We start from the raw sequence: 12,399 nt of genomic DNA, 5'->3' as shown, positions 1-12,399 counted from the left end.
AGGTTTTACAGGAGGATGCAAGCTGAAAGGGCTAACATGGAGAAGTGTGAAAGTGAAGCTTTTAAAAGCTTTTTAAGATGTCATGGATTGTGCTGTTGCAGATGCATTCACTGGGCTTTCTAAGCTGTCTAGAGACAGAATTGTGACGAGCTCAAAACAAAAGTAGACAAAACGCTGAAATAAATGGTTTCATGTAGGAAGGTGATGTGTTGGTTCAGTTCCACTTTTTGCATCATTATTCTGTTTCCGTGAATTTCAGAGACCTTATGCTTAGTTCAGTAGTGTTTTTATCCCTTTATCTAGCCTCAACACCATATCCAGGAAAGTGAATCTTTAATCTAGAATTCTGCATTTATTTTTTGAAATTTACTCTGCTGGGATATATGTACTTTGAAGCTGCTGTGCAGACAGTATGTAGGAATTTCAGAATCCTTTCTACAGTGCTAAAAACAAGAACAGCCCTTTCTCTTCTGGATTATGCTCTGCAGGTTTTCCATATTGTGATGTCTATGCTCTTTGAGTGCTGTTGAAGGGAGAGATTACAGCAGCAGTCATATCTACATATTCTAGCTGACTGCTAGGACACCTGGTGGAACAGATGCTCTGCCTTCATTTTTAACATGTCCTAAATACATCCATCATCTTTTCTGGAAGAGTGGCATTGTGGGAATTATTTTGACTGAATTCCAAGTTGTATATGGGTAGAACATTACTGAAATGTCATTTGGCTTAGCAAAAATTGTAATAAAGGAGCAGATACGGTTCTGGAGGTACTGATACACTGTAGAAGGGGAAAGAAAGAGAAGTAATAACTTGGAGGGAATGTGTTTGTGCTGACCTAGTTTGCTTTTCTTTTGCTGCTTACAGAAGACTCTAAAATGAAATATTTAGGAGAAGCACTACAGTGTAGATGAACATATTTTTCATTCCTGTGTTTGGCAACTATGATTTTTAAAATTGTACTCTGTGGATGTTTTTCACAACTTCCCATCACTTCCCTTTCCTTTACTTCTTGTTCAAATCATACATAGGTTAGAAGCAGCACACGGTTCTGGAAACATGTGAAGAGCTGTTTGCAGCTGCTGGGAAATTTACATTTCCTAAGCTGTGACATAAAACTGAACTTCTTAGTTGTCTCTATAACTTCAAAAAGGCATTTGATCTAGATTTTTCATGGCTGAGTATTGGTATATACATCTCACTGCAGAATTTTAAACTAGGTCCACAGAGTTGAATGATGGGCAAAGATAAAGGGAACCAACTGAGCTCCATCAATTAACCAATCCAGAAGAAAAAGTTACAGGTTTTAACCTCCCCCTATAAGTCGATGTGAAGAGATTTAGAAGTGTAACCTTGGAATTTACTGCATAGAGTTTTGTTAAATGGGTCTTGAACAATAATGTGATTGCAGTGCCTGTGGTTTGGAACATAAATTATCCAATACAGGGATGTTGCATGTGTGCAACAACATAGTAATGCAATACCAATGAGCTCTAATAAATTAGTAATGTGGAATTTTAATATTGGCATAAAACACTAGGCTTTTAGATCAATAAAATATAATTCGTGTGTTTCAACCAGATCTTGACATAATGGGGTCTTTATGGTCAATAATTCTGCCATTAATCTTTTAATGTTGAAAGTAATCATGTTTGTTTTTAAATATCTGTCATTCCTAGTAGAGAAATTACAGATGAAAATTTAGTTTAAGAGGTACATTTATAGTCACTGTGTACTCCCTGCACAGTTTAAGTATGGTGAATTCACATATAACTTTGTAAGACATAATGCCTTTTAAAAATTACTTATAAGTTATTAGTTTACATGGGTTTCTGTCTTTTCCCTGTAAAGTTTATCGTGGCAAAGAAGGACACAATCAACTTCTAGCAGGGATGTTTGTTACAATAAACTTAACCTATAATACAATATAATAGACCATGTGGGGATGTCAGTTAAGTGCCTCAGTAATTATGGTGGTGTCTGTGTTCCAGATAATTTAGGATAAAGTCTGTAGTTTTGACTATGCCATAGGTACATGAGGCAGTATAAAAATGAATGGGAAGACAGAATCTCTGAAGTGCTTCCTCTTAAGCATGCCATGATTCATGTATTGCAGTACTTCAGCATAATGAAACAAATTAAAGACAGAATAGAAGCTGCCTCCTTGAATTTCTTGGAGATTTTCTTTTTGTAGCATCTTACCTTTGTTTTCCATCATTTAATTACTCACTTTACCAGAGAGGATTATACTAGCTTTTCATTATAAACTTTGTCTTAAGGTATGAAAGATTCTAATCTTCCTAGAGCATAAATATGAGGATTTATTCCATCTTGACTGGCACAAGCTTGACATCAAAAGGCCTGCACTGATAGTTACGATTAACACGATCTCATCATGATCGATCCTTGTTCTGGTATCTGAAAACTCTTGTCACTAGAAGGCTTTGTCCAGAGCAGTTTGTAGATGCTCTAAAGTCACTTGTTACTGATTGGATCATCAGTAACCATGGTGGTTACCTCCCTATTAATTTAATCAGTGGCAGATAGCATTTGTCCTGCAAAGAATGAGAATCTTCATAAAACAAAGTAGAAATACCAGATAAAATGCTGGGGTTTGTAGAACTAAGAGAGGGATTATTTTTTCTTGTTTAGTCCAGTTTCTGAGATGTCAGACAAATGTCTGCCAAGGAAGTACAGGAAAGTCTGAGGTCTCTACCTCCAGGGAGCCTTCTGTAGCTTCAGTGCTTAGACCAGAAATGTTTAGGATATGATAGCTGCCTAACAGAGACAAAACTGTCAAGCAGCCACTGCATCTTTCCTTTTGTATTTAAGATGTTATAAGACATTTTGAAAGAGCGAATTTTGAATGGACATCTTGAAAGTAGTATTTCCTCTGTGTAGTTTCATTCTCTAAAGCAGATAATAAAAGATTCCAATGTATTTTTGCTTGCTTTGGGCAGAGGGTTGACTGTGTTATTTCTGTCTCTTTGGCTAAAGGTGATAATTGTGCCTGGACTCCTATATGTAGCGAGCATCAAGATGCAGAATTCTCTCCAACTACATTAGAAACAGGTGAGGATAAGTAATCATATGGGTTTCCTTCCTTTTTTAAAAGAATTAATTAAAAGTTTCTGATAAACAGGCTCTGGAAAATCTGGGGCAGAAAAATAACTTATTAACAACATTCAGATGTACATGCTGATGGAAGCAGTATTTGAAAAAAAAATAAATGCTGAAAACAAAGTCCTGTGTTTTAGTTTAGCATTTTTGCTTTCTGTGTATTTCGTATTAATTTCTCATGTACTATTCACTGCTTATAATTTTGAGGCCTAGAAATAAAGGGAACTTTATCCTTAAATCTGGGGGGAGCTTGAGGGGTTGGGCCTAGAACATTACAAATTACATAGGTAACCCTAAGTAGCCTCTGTTTGCTTTTATTGTTAAAATCAGCTGAAGTCCCTGAAAGTAGAGGTAACAACTTCATTATTTAATTAGCCACCCATTAGTCCTAAATGCAGTCCTTCTTGGTCATGATAGAGTCTTACTCTTGACTTCTGGTTAAATACCATTTTGCAATGTTTCCTTGATTGCATGTTTTTGTTATTTTTCAAACAGACATTATATGATGAAACTTCTGTGACAATATTTGTTTTGCCTTTTCTTTTTTTTTTTTTTCCTTCTTTTTTTAAACTTATTACTTTAAAGATATTCTTCCCCCCCTTTTTTAGTTCCTGTTTCTGGTTCTCATATGGCTGCCTCTGCTTGCCAGCATTCTTTGAGCAGTTTCCTACCGACTGGAAAACAGAGGGATACAACGAAAATCGATCTACACCTAAAGCCAAAGGCTTTGCACACAGTCTCAAAAGAGCGACCACGCTCTTTAGTGGACCTCAAGGCCTATAAAGACACAAAAATTTTAGTGGCAAAGTTTTTGGAACATTCAAATTGTAATCTCCCTCCAGAAGTACGTCACGTAGTGAACAGCATACGATCAGTAATAAAATCTGATGAGAGACACATGGAAGAAGCCATCTTCAGTGCCAATATTATAGACCAGGTAAGCCATTTATGTTCTAAAGATTTGTTCAGCTTGACAGACATGTCCTCATTTAAATGTTTTTACAGCTTTAAGTACTTCATACAATTGCTGTGTAGTTTATAATAGTGTAGCTTTAGTAAGAAATTCTTAATATTTATTGTGCAGTGATGCTTTTCACACTGAAGCACTCATAAATGCATTTCACATTCTTCAGCAGGAAACAGTAGTATCATAGGAGCTCTATAGGATACTGATATTTGCATGTTGATAATCATGCTCTTATTTCTGGCATCTTTTCATCTATGAATGTTCATTATATACAGAGATACACGTAACTGACTTGGATCTGTTGGGGTTTTTTTCAATCTATTTGTACAGCATAATCTGGCAGCTAAATAAGATAGGTAGACACAAAAGCAGAGACATGATCTATCAAAAGAAAAGCAGTGCAGTTTCCCTTACTCCTGCCTGAAAGAATGATAATGACCTTCGCTATTTTTAAGAAAAAGAACTGAGAAATTCTGCTTCTCCAAATGAAGGAATAACGCATCTTCTCACCTTGAGTGAAAATAAAACAGACTCAAGGTTTGGAAGGAATCCTATAAAGCAAGGGAATTAGTAGTGACAGCAACTTTTATTATCTAATTCATGTGTAATAATAAATCTTTTTCCGGGAGGAAAGGTAATGAATCACCTCTTATTGTTATCAGAATTATAGCTATAGAAATGGAGTTCTTTTTATGGTGTCAGCTTTGAAAAGCAGAATGCTCTTAGCACTGGCTAACCACAGTCAGGTTGCCTGTGGAGTTTCCACAGCAGTGGACAGACAATTAAGGATATACTCTTGGCAGCTCTTTCCCCTCTTTCTGAGATATTGTCATTCCTGTGGCATTAGTCTGCTTATCCCCATGTGGGAAAAACTGGATAAGTATTAAAATAGGACATAATAACACTGAAACAGCATGTGAGATAGTGTGATCTGTAGCAGGACACATACAGCCTTCATTACAGCTTGCTGCAGGGTGGTTTTTGTGAACTGAAGTAGAGTGAAGTAATAGCACTGTATCTGTTACCTCTATAGTCACATGGATAGAACAGCAGTACTATCATGACATGCTGAAGAGTGTCAGTATGGAATTAAATTTTAACATTTTTAATGCTTTACAAAATGTATGGCTAATTAAATCCTTGAGGTTAGAAGATGAAAATTTTCTTTAAATGAAAATCTCATAGTTTCTCACAAAACAGTTTAAAAATATCATAGTTACTACAGAGCGCTAGGGGTAGGAAGGGATCTCAATAGATCATTGAGTCCAATCCCCTGCCAGAGTAGGACCTGCCACTTTAGGTCACACAGGAACATGTCTGGGTGGGTTTTGAATGTCTCCAGAGAAGGAGACTCCACAACCTCACTGAGCAGCTTGTACCAGTGCTTTGTCACCCTCACAATAAAATAGCTTTTTCTTACGTTTACATAAACCTTCCTATGCTCCAGCTTACATCCATTTACCCTGTCTCCTACCATTGGTCATCACTGAGAAGAGCCTGGCTCCATACTTCTGACACTATCTGCATAAAATGTATTTATTTAGATCACAAAACTAGAAAGCCCAATTTTTATCCAGTGTGGGTTTCTTAGATCCAGGATACTTATGTTTTTTCCACATTTAAGAAATAGTTTTAGTAATTACTTTTTGTAAGACAAAACCCACTAATGATGAATGAAAGTCCGCAGCATCCTAGCAGTCTACTTAAGAAGTCAGAATTTTTGGTTAAAAAATTGTGTAATTCGGATTTGTGAAGCAGCTTGACAGTTCTATTAACACTGCAATGTTTGTTTACTAGAATTGCAAGAGTTTCATTCTCTTCCACCTTCAGAAAAGCAAGTGAAGCTTTTCTTTCTCCTAAAATAGATGAGTTTAATATATTCCAAACTTCTATGTGTCAATTATAAAGCAAAGTTACTGCCTTTTCCACAGGTTTCTTTTACATTCATACAGAGACAAGCAAATACTTGTTTGCACCTTTGTTAGCTCAACACTACAGCAGCGAGTCATGGTCTGGTGCCTTCCAAGCCTGACTCCTGCCTCCCAGTAGCCAGAACTCAGCCCTATCTAGATGTAAGAACAGGAGAAGCAGGAGGGTCTCAGGTTGGCTACATAAACACACCTCTCCTCTGGGAGAATGCCATCATCAGGTAACTGAAATGAAATGGTATTGAGGGACTGACCCTTTTAAATTATATTTCTTAGCTTGTTTTCACCATTTTTCCTCTCCGTTTCTGCCCTTTATACCAGGTAATAACAAGTTCCCAGCAGAATGTGAATACCTCTAGAAAGCAACTTCAAGAAGATCTTCACCTTCAGAGCTGTGGTGCTCTGAGCTCTCCAGTTGCCTTCTTACGTAGGTCCCGTATCACTCACAGTTCAGAGAGGGACAGGCCTCACAGTTTAATTGGAGTTTGCCGGGAGACCATCCTTTGATAATATCCACAGGTATGTGATTCCAGCAAAGAGAATTAAGGAAGAAACCGGGACTGGGAGAAATAGAAGTAGTGGATGACTTAAAAAGTGTCTTCCTTTGGAATTCTGCTTTTTTCCAGCAGCAGCAGCAGAACACCTGTCTTTCTGAATGTAAATTCCAGCCCTGATTTTTGCAAATTTTTTAACTGATTTATAGTGAAGTCATAACAAATGTTTTCCCAACCAGAAACGTGTTTCTTTCACTGTACTTTCAGAAATGCTACTGATGCTGCCTGGCATTTCTTGAAAACCATTACAAAACCACCAGAGACCGGCTGTACAACTTAAAAGTTGTATTTATTTAATGTACCTCAAAGTGTTTTAACTATGATCAGTGTTTTAATAAAAAGTATTTCTGGACTTTGCTTTTTCAACAAGTGATTTGGATAGAATGTAAAGGTGATTGATACGCACAAGCAGCGCTGTTTCTAATCCCGTTTTCCATGTCTTTCACCCCAGGCTAACTGATCTGTCTTATTAAACAGCTCCTCGTTCCTCTGGCCCCTCATATTATGGTAAAGGCTGTGATGTGGTTTATTTTTCCTCAATTTTGAATGTAATGAAGTAGTGTATCTAGTAATGGAGTAGTGACTGAGAACTGACACTAAGTATTCTGCAAATTGTGACCAAAAGATGCATTAGGGACCATCTTTGAAATTCTGCATTCCAAAAAGCAGATTTTGCAAACTTTACAGGCACCAACTGATTGAAGTTAGATGAATTTTTGTCCAGCAGAGCTTTGGAACATTTTTTCAAAAAGAACTTACTCCAATGATCACTTTTGACAACTGTATTGCTAAAACATGGCCTTGTGGTTCTGCTGCACTTATGATTTATTTAAGAGTGACCTTTAAAAAAATAAAAATAATCAAAAAGTAAGTATCATTGACACTAGTTTGGTTACCAGAATAAACACAGGTCTGCCAGCAACATCTTCCAGTGCAAGCTTCATCCTGGCTCTCTCAGAGGTAATTGAAAAGGCCTTAAACAAAAGGTTCTCGTAAAGAATCTACCACAAGCTGACATTTCAGGGATTTACTTTTTTTGGAGAAGTGCTTGTCAGTAGCATTAGTTTCCATTAGAGGTTTAATCATGTACTGGTTTCGTTTGTGTCACTCTGAGCTCGGCAGACATTCTGTGAAAAGGTCACAAAGGAATGTAGATGAAGATGGGTAGTTTAAGTTTTACAGTATCATCCATTTTAATGTGTTTTAATTACAGAATGCTTTTGTATCGATGTGAACTCACAGTGACATCCAGTGGCAACAAGGTATGCTAATTGAAAGCATCTACTCTGAAGATAATCATAAACAAATTCCTAATTCAAGAGATTAATGCACTTAAAATAATTTGTGACCATTGCAACTGCACTTAGATGAAGAATTAAATTATCTTCCGCTTGGATTTTTTAAAATTATTTAAAATTACACAACAAACAAAATAAGCAAGCTTCCTTTATTATTTCAGATTTATTAGTGATAGTAGCTTAATTCTTTCCTAAGGTCAGTTGCATGCAACACACTACTCCTTGAAGTACAGTCATCTAAAGCTCTTCAGTTACTGCATGGTAAGGCTTCTTAAATCACAGTGTATTTTCTTCAAGGCCTTGGCCCCAAAAAAATGTAGACAAAAAGTTACACCAATTAACATTTATCTGGTAAGGATTACAAATTCACTACTGTTTTTTTTTTATCTACACACATTTTAATACTGCTGATGGTGCTAGGTTATTTGTGAAAACAATATACATTCAGAACACATTGCCTTAGGAATAAGAATGCTTTATAAAAGACAGATACAGGTAAGCATGGCTTTCCCATTTTGAGCTGGTATAAACAAAAAGTTAATATGCAAAAATAAAAAAAATAAAAAAACTAACCCAGCCCAACACATACATTACACAACCTGTGCAATAAGTTATTCATGAAATACTTCTGTTAAATCATAAAAATCACAAGCATTAAAAATAAATATGTATCTAAATAAATATTTTGATTTTAATCTTGTGGTAATTATTCTTTATTTAGCATATGAAACACTTGTTACATGTTTATGTTCACACCTTGCCAAACAGGTTACACTTGTTATAACAATACCAAGTACTACAGTGGTTTTCTTTACATTAGAATCTAAAAGTTTTAACCACACACATTCCTTCCCACTGAAATGCCATCTATTCAGCACCACTTTGAAAATTATGCAAAGCCATCAGTATTGGACTATTTTATGGAGCTGGGATTTTTATTTTTTTGACTTGAGGCAACCAGAACTTTCTTTAATTGCTTTTCTTTGCCTTTTCTTGCAGTCTCATTCATCAAATATTCACATTCACTGTGTTATCAAACAAGACAGACATACATACATCACTCCACATAAGGGTTACAAATAAATACATTTTACGCTTTATGAGAAAAGAGTTTAGAAGATGTTGCAAAATACTTAAATGCTTTACAAAGATTTTTATCAGTGATTATTGTCTTTGACCATCCTTCTCATCACTTTTTGGTGAAGAAATAAAAAGGAAGGAGAGAAAAGGCAGAGACACCTGTCTGTTCCTTGTTTTGGAGTCCTCAGGTCAGCTTTCGTTCATACAAAATACAAAATTCTCTTCAGCTATGAGGCCTTCAGCTTTGATGGAATCATTTAGTTGGTTTGCTGCAAGAGAGTCCCATGCTAGATGTACAGGGGTGTCTCCTGTCCAGTTAGAAGCCTGAACATAGCAGCTGGCATAGTCTTCATGTGAATCTGTCAATTGATTTACACAGACATTAGCAGAATTGTTACTAGTTTAAAATTATCTGTAAGGCCCATTCTGTCTCTACCCTACCATGTAAGTGCATTTAATGTCCTGATTTCTATACATGTGAATGTTACCCGAGTTTCTAGTTCAAAGTTCTCTGGCTCTAATAAGCTGGTTTGCTGTCAGGGTTTTTCTGTGTTGTTTCTTTTAAATAGCAACAGGTTGCAACACTGTGTAGCTTAAAAGACCCCTAAATATCTTCAAAATACCTTAAAAAAGAAGCAGTGCAAACCTCTGAAAATATATTCTGCTGGTCTGGTAGTAACTGAACTTAGAATTTTGTTCTGTCTTCCTTTCCTGTGGGACTGTAATTTTGTACATATTTTCTCCTAATTGTAGAATGATCGTCTGCACACAAAACCTGGACATTATCACCTGATATTTAAATGCCAGTCAAGAGTTTGATGAACAGGTTCTCTCATGGCTAGTGTGTATTTATGTTCATTCTTCAAGGAGTACTCCGATTAATTGTCAAAGGAATTTTACAGACTAACAGTATTAAAAGCCTCAGGTAACCAGACTGTAAGTACCCATCAGGCAGCATGAGAGGAAGGAAGGCCTGATAATACAGACCCTCAACAGCCATAGGCTGCTTTGATACTGTGGTGTCTTCATGCTGAAAAAACAAGTAGTTCCACACTGTCCTCCTGTGTTTAGTGAGATATTATTCAGCAAAGAGAGACCATAAAGGCATGGAGGTCTGATAGAAATTTGCAGCTTTGTTCTTACTAGTGTACATATATTCTGTATTATTTTTCAGGTATCAGGAAAACAACTTTGGTTTTTGGCAAAGGAACCAGTGGTCTATCTGGCCACAGTTCTGTATGATATTATCACTGATTTCAGTAGGGGGGGATCTTGTTCATTCATAACTGATTTCACTAAAAATACTGCAGAGAGATGTTTTTTCTTATTCCCAAGGTAAGTTGGAAATGTTCAGTGGAAATGATACTATTAAAGCACAGATCAGTTGGAATCTCTCTGCTCTTTGAATATGAATTTATTTCTGTGGCAGATGCTGTAGTGATAAGATATTTTCATAGCTAATGTGATTTAGTGCAGTTTCTTCACTTAATTAATTATTTTAATTCAAAAAGTATGTTTAAAGTTCAGAATCATGCCAGGAACTCTTGAAAACAAATGGAAAAAAGCAGCGAACGTTCATTTAATTGTTAAAAAAAAATGTTCTGTTAATTGTTTTCTGTTGCTCAACTCCTGTTAATTGGGGATGATGGTTCTAATACTGTTAAGACACTCTCTTCAACTTAAAAATATATTTTTCTAACATTTTTAATTCTTTGATAAAGTATTTGTTTTCTTACCTCTCCCACTGAATTAGACAATGCTTGTACTATCTTCTCATGAGCAGTAGCAACAACACTTTGTCCATTGATCTCAATAATACGATGTCCTACTCTTACTCCACCCCTCTCAGCTATTCCGCCTCGCATCAAGCTGCAAATCTGCCAAGAGAAAGCAAAGCTCATTGTAGTTTATCTGTGTCATAATGCAATAAAACTTGTCACAATGTAGCAGTTCCTAGGATTTAATACATAATAATAAGTGGTGACACAGTAAGGATTCCAGAAGGTACTTGTGGAAAGTATTAAGCAATAGTGGAAGGTTTTAAGCATTGATTTTGTCAAAAATTTTGCAAATAGCAATTTTTATTTTCATTCTCATGGGCTGGGAACATACAAATACCTAACACAGTGATATAGGTAGCAGCCATGCAGAAGAGTGGAGTTAGGGAGAAGGTAAGAATTTTATGTAATGATCTAGGAGAAGAAAGTGGTTTTTACATCTTTTTGTGCCACCTTGACTCCTCCTGCAAACCACCACATTATTCTTTCTGAATAATGGAAAATATAAAAAGTGCTACAGGAAAAACTAATCTACAACTGCAATTTTTCTACATACATGGAAAAAAAAAATGTAAGGCTTAATACCTAACCCTACACAAACACTAGCTTAGGCAGCAGTAAAGGATGATGCCATACAGACATTGTATATTGAAAGCTGGAGATCTGCCAGAAAGTTCACAAAGAAACAGGGAAGATAAAAAGAAACATCTGTCCCACATATATAAGTTAGAAAATTATTCTGAAGAGAGGGGTGAGAAACTGGTGGATGCCCCATCCCTAGAAGTGTTCAAGGCCAGGTTGGATGGGGCTTGGAGCAACCTGGTTTAATGGATGATGTCTCTGCCCTTGGCAGGGGGGTTGGACTAGATGATTTTTCAAGGCCTGTTGCCCCCAGAGTGTCCTATGAAATGTGCAAATTCTTTTCTTTTTGCAGGCTGCTCTCAGCACAGTGAAGTATGGTAGCTCGTGTCCTGTGCCTCTGAAGGCTGGAAAAGGGCGCTCTGCTGTGTCCCGGCTTTTCTCCATGTGTTAGTGCTGCTAACCATAGGGAGCTTAGGATGAAGAAGGCAAGGCAGGCCACTATTTCAACTGGGAGCTGCAGGTACTGGTGAAGAACTAAGTTTTTATGTCCCTTACAATAGCAGAACAGTTCTACAAGAAGTTACATAGTCCCAGCAGATACTCTGAGATTGGTGTACAGGCAGAAAGAAAGATCTCAATCCAGTATGTGAAATTTAAAAGAGTGTTTCCTTCTCAGCAACAGTATCTGTGCTAAGACAGGGCCCTCCCTGACAAAGTCTACAGTTCAACATCAGACAGCAATTGTTGGTAAATTATTTCAGAAGACTAACCTAATGCAGCACGTGAGGTAGCCAACTACTTCTGCAGTTACCGTCAATGGGTAGAATCATATGCCAAGAATTTTTATTTGCTAAAATCTGGTAATTTGCTCAGAGCTAAATACAAGTATGGTAAGATGTGGTTTGTGTTCCAGTGAGTTTGAGAAACTTAATATGTGAGGAGATAGCAAGCTGGAATATATTGAAGCTATAGCATTGTGTGACACTAGCAGTTTCTGTTAAATTCCTCTTTACAAATAACAATGGTATAAAAAATTAAATCCTGTCTTACTCAAAGTCCAGGTTGTCTGATACAGGGAGCAGCAATATATAG

The 12,399-nt window shown here is 36.6% G+C and overlaps 2 protein-coding genes across 15 annotated transcripts in view; one reads left to right on the top strand and one right to left on the bottom strand.

Moving 5' to 3' along the window:
- Positions 1-10,528, top strand: part of ENTREP2 (endosomal transmembrane epsin interactor 2) — a 111,723-nt gene extending 101,195 nt beyond the window's left edge. For 7 of the 10 annotated variants that reach the window (XM_071754979.1, XM_071754981.1, XM_071754978.1 and 4 more), the window contains 3 exons: positions 2,998-3,072; positions 3,729-4,057; positions 6,337-8,562. In XM_071754979.1, coding sequence (XP_071611080.1) covers positions 2,998-3,072; positions 3,729-4,057; positions 6,337-6,522 — 590 coding nt within the window. In that variant the 3' untranslated portion in view covers positions 6,523-8,562. Of the gene's footprint in view, positions 1-2,997; positions 3,073-3,728; positions 4,058-6,336; positions 8,563-10,121 lie in introns of those variants that run through there. The other 3 variants (XR_011728071.1, XM_071754976.1, XM_071754980.1) reach the window with 3 other exon arrangements.
- Positions 8,012-12,399, bottom strand: part of APBA2 (amyloid beta precursor protein binding family A member 2) — an 87,852-nt gene continuing 83,464 nt past the window's right edge. For all 5 annotated transcript variants that reach the window (XM_071754970.1, XM_071754972.1, XM_071754969.1 and 2 more), the window contains 2 exons: positions 10,684-10,824; positions 8,012-9,306 (listed from right to left, as the gene is read on the bottom strand). In XM_071754970.1, coding sequence (XP_071611071.1) covers positions 9,235-9,306; positions 10,684-10,824 — 213 coding nt within the window. In that variant the 3' untranslated portion in view covers positions 8,012-9,234. The remainder of the gene's footprint in view (positions 9,307-10,683; positions 10,825-12,399) is intronic.

The sequence above is a fragment of the Heliangelus exortis genome, chromosome 11, assembly GCF_036169615.1.
Source record: "Heliangelus exortis chromosome 11, bHelExo1.hap1, whole genome shotgun sequence".
NCBI lineage: Eukaryota > Metazoa > Chordata > Aves > Apodiformes > Trochilidae > Heliangelus > Heliangelus exortis.
The sequence above is the reverse complement of the archived record's forward strand: the minus strand, read 5'-3'. Positions and strand labels throughout refer to the sequence as shown.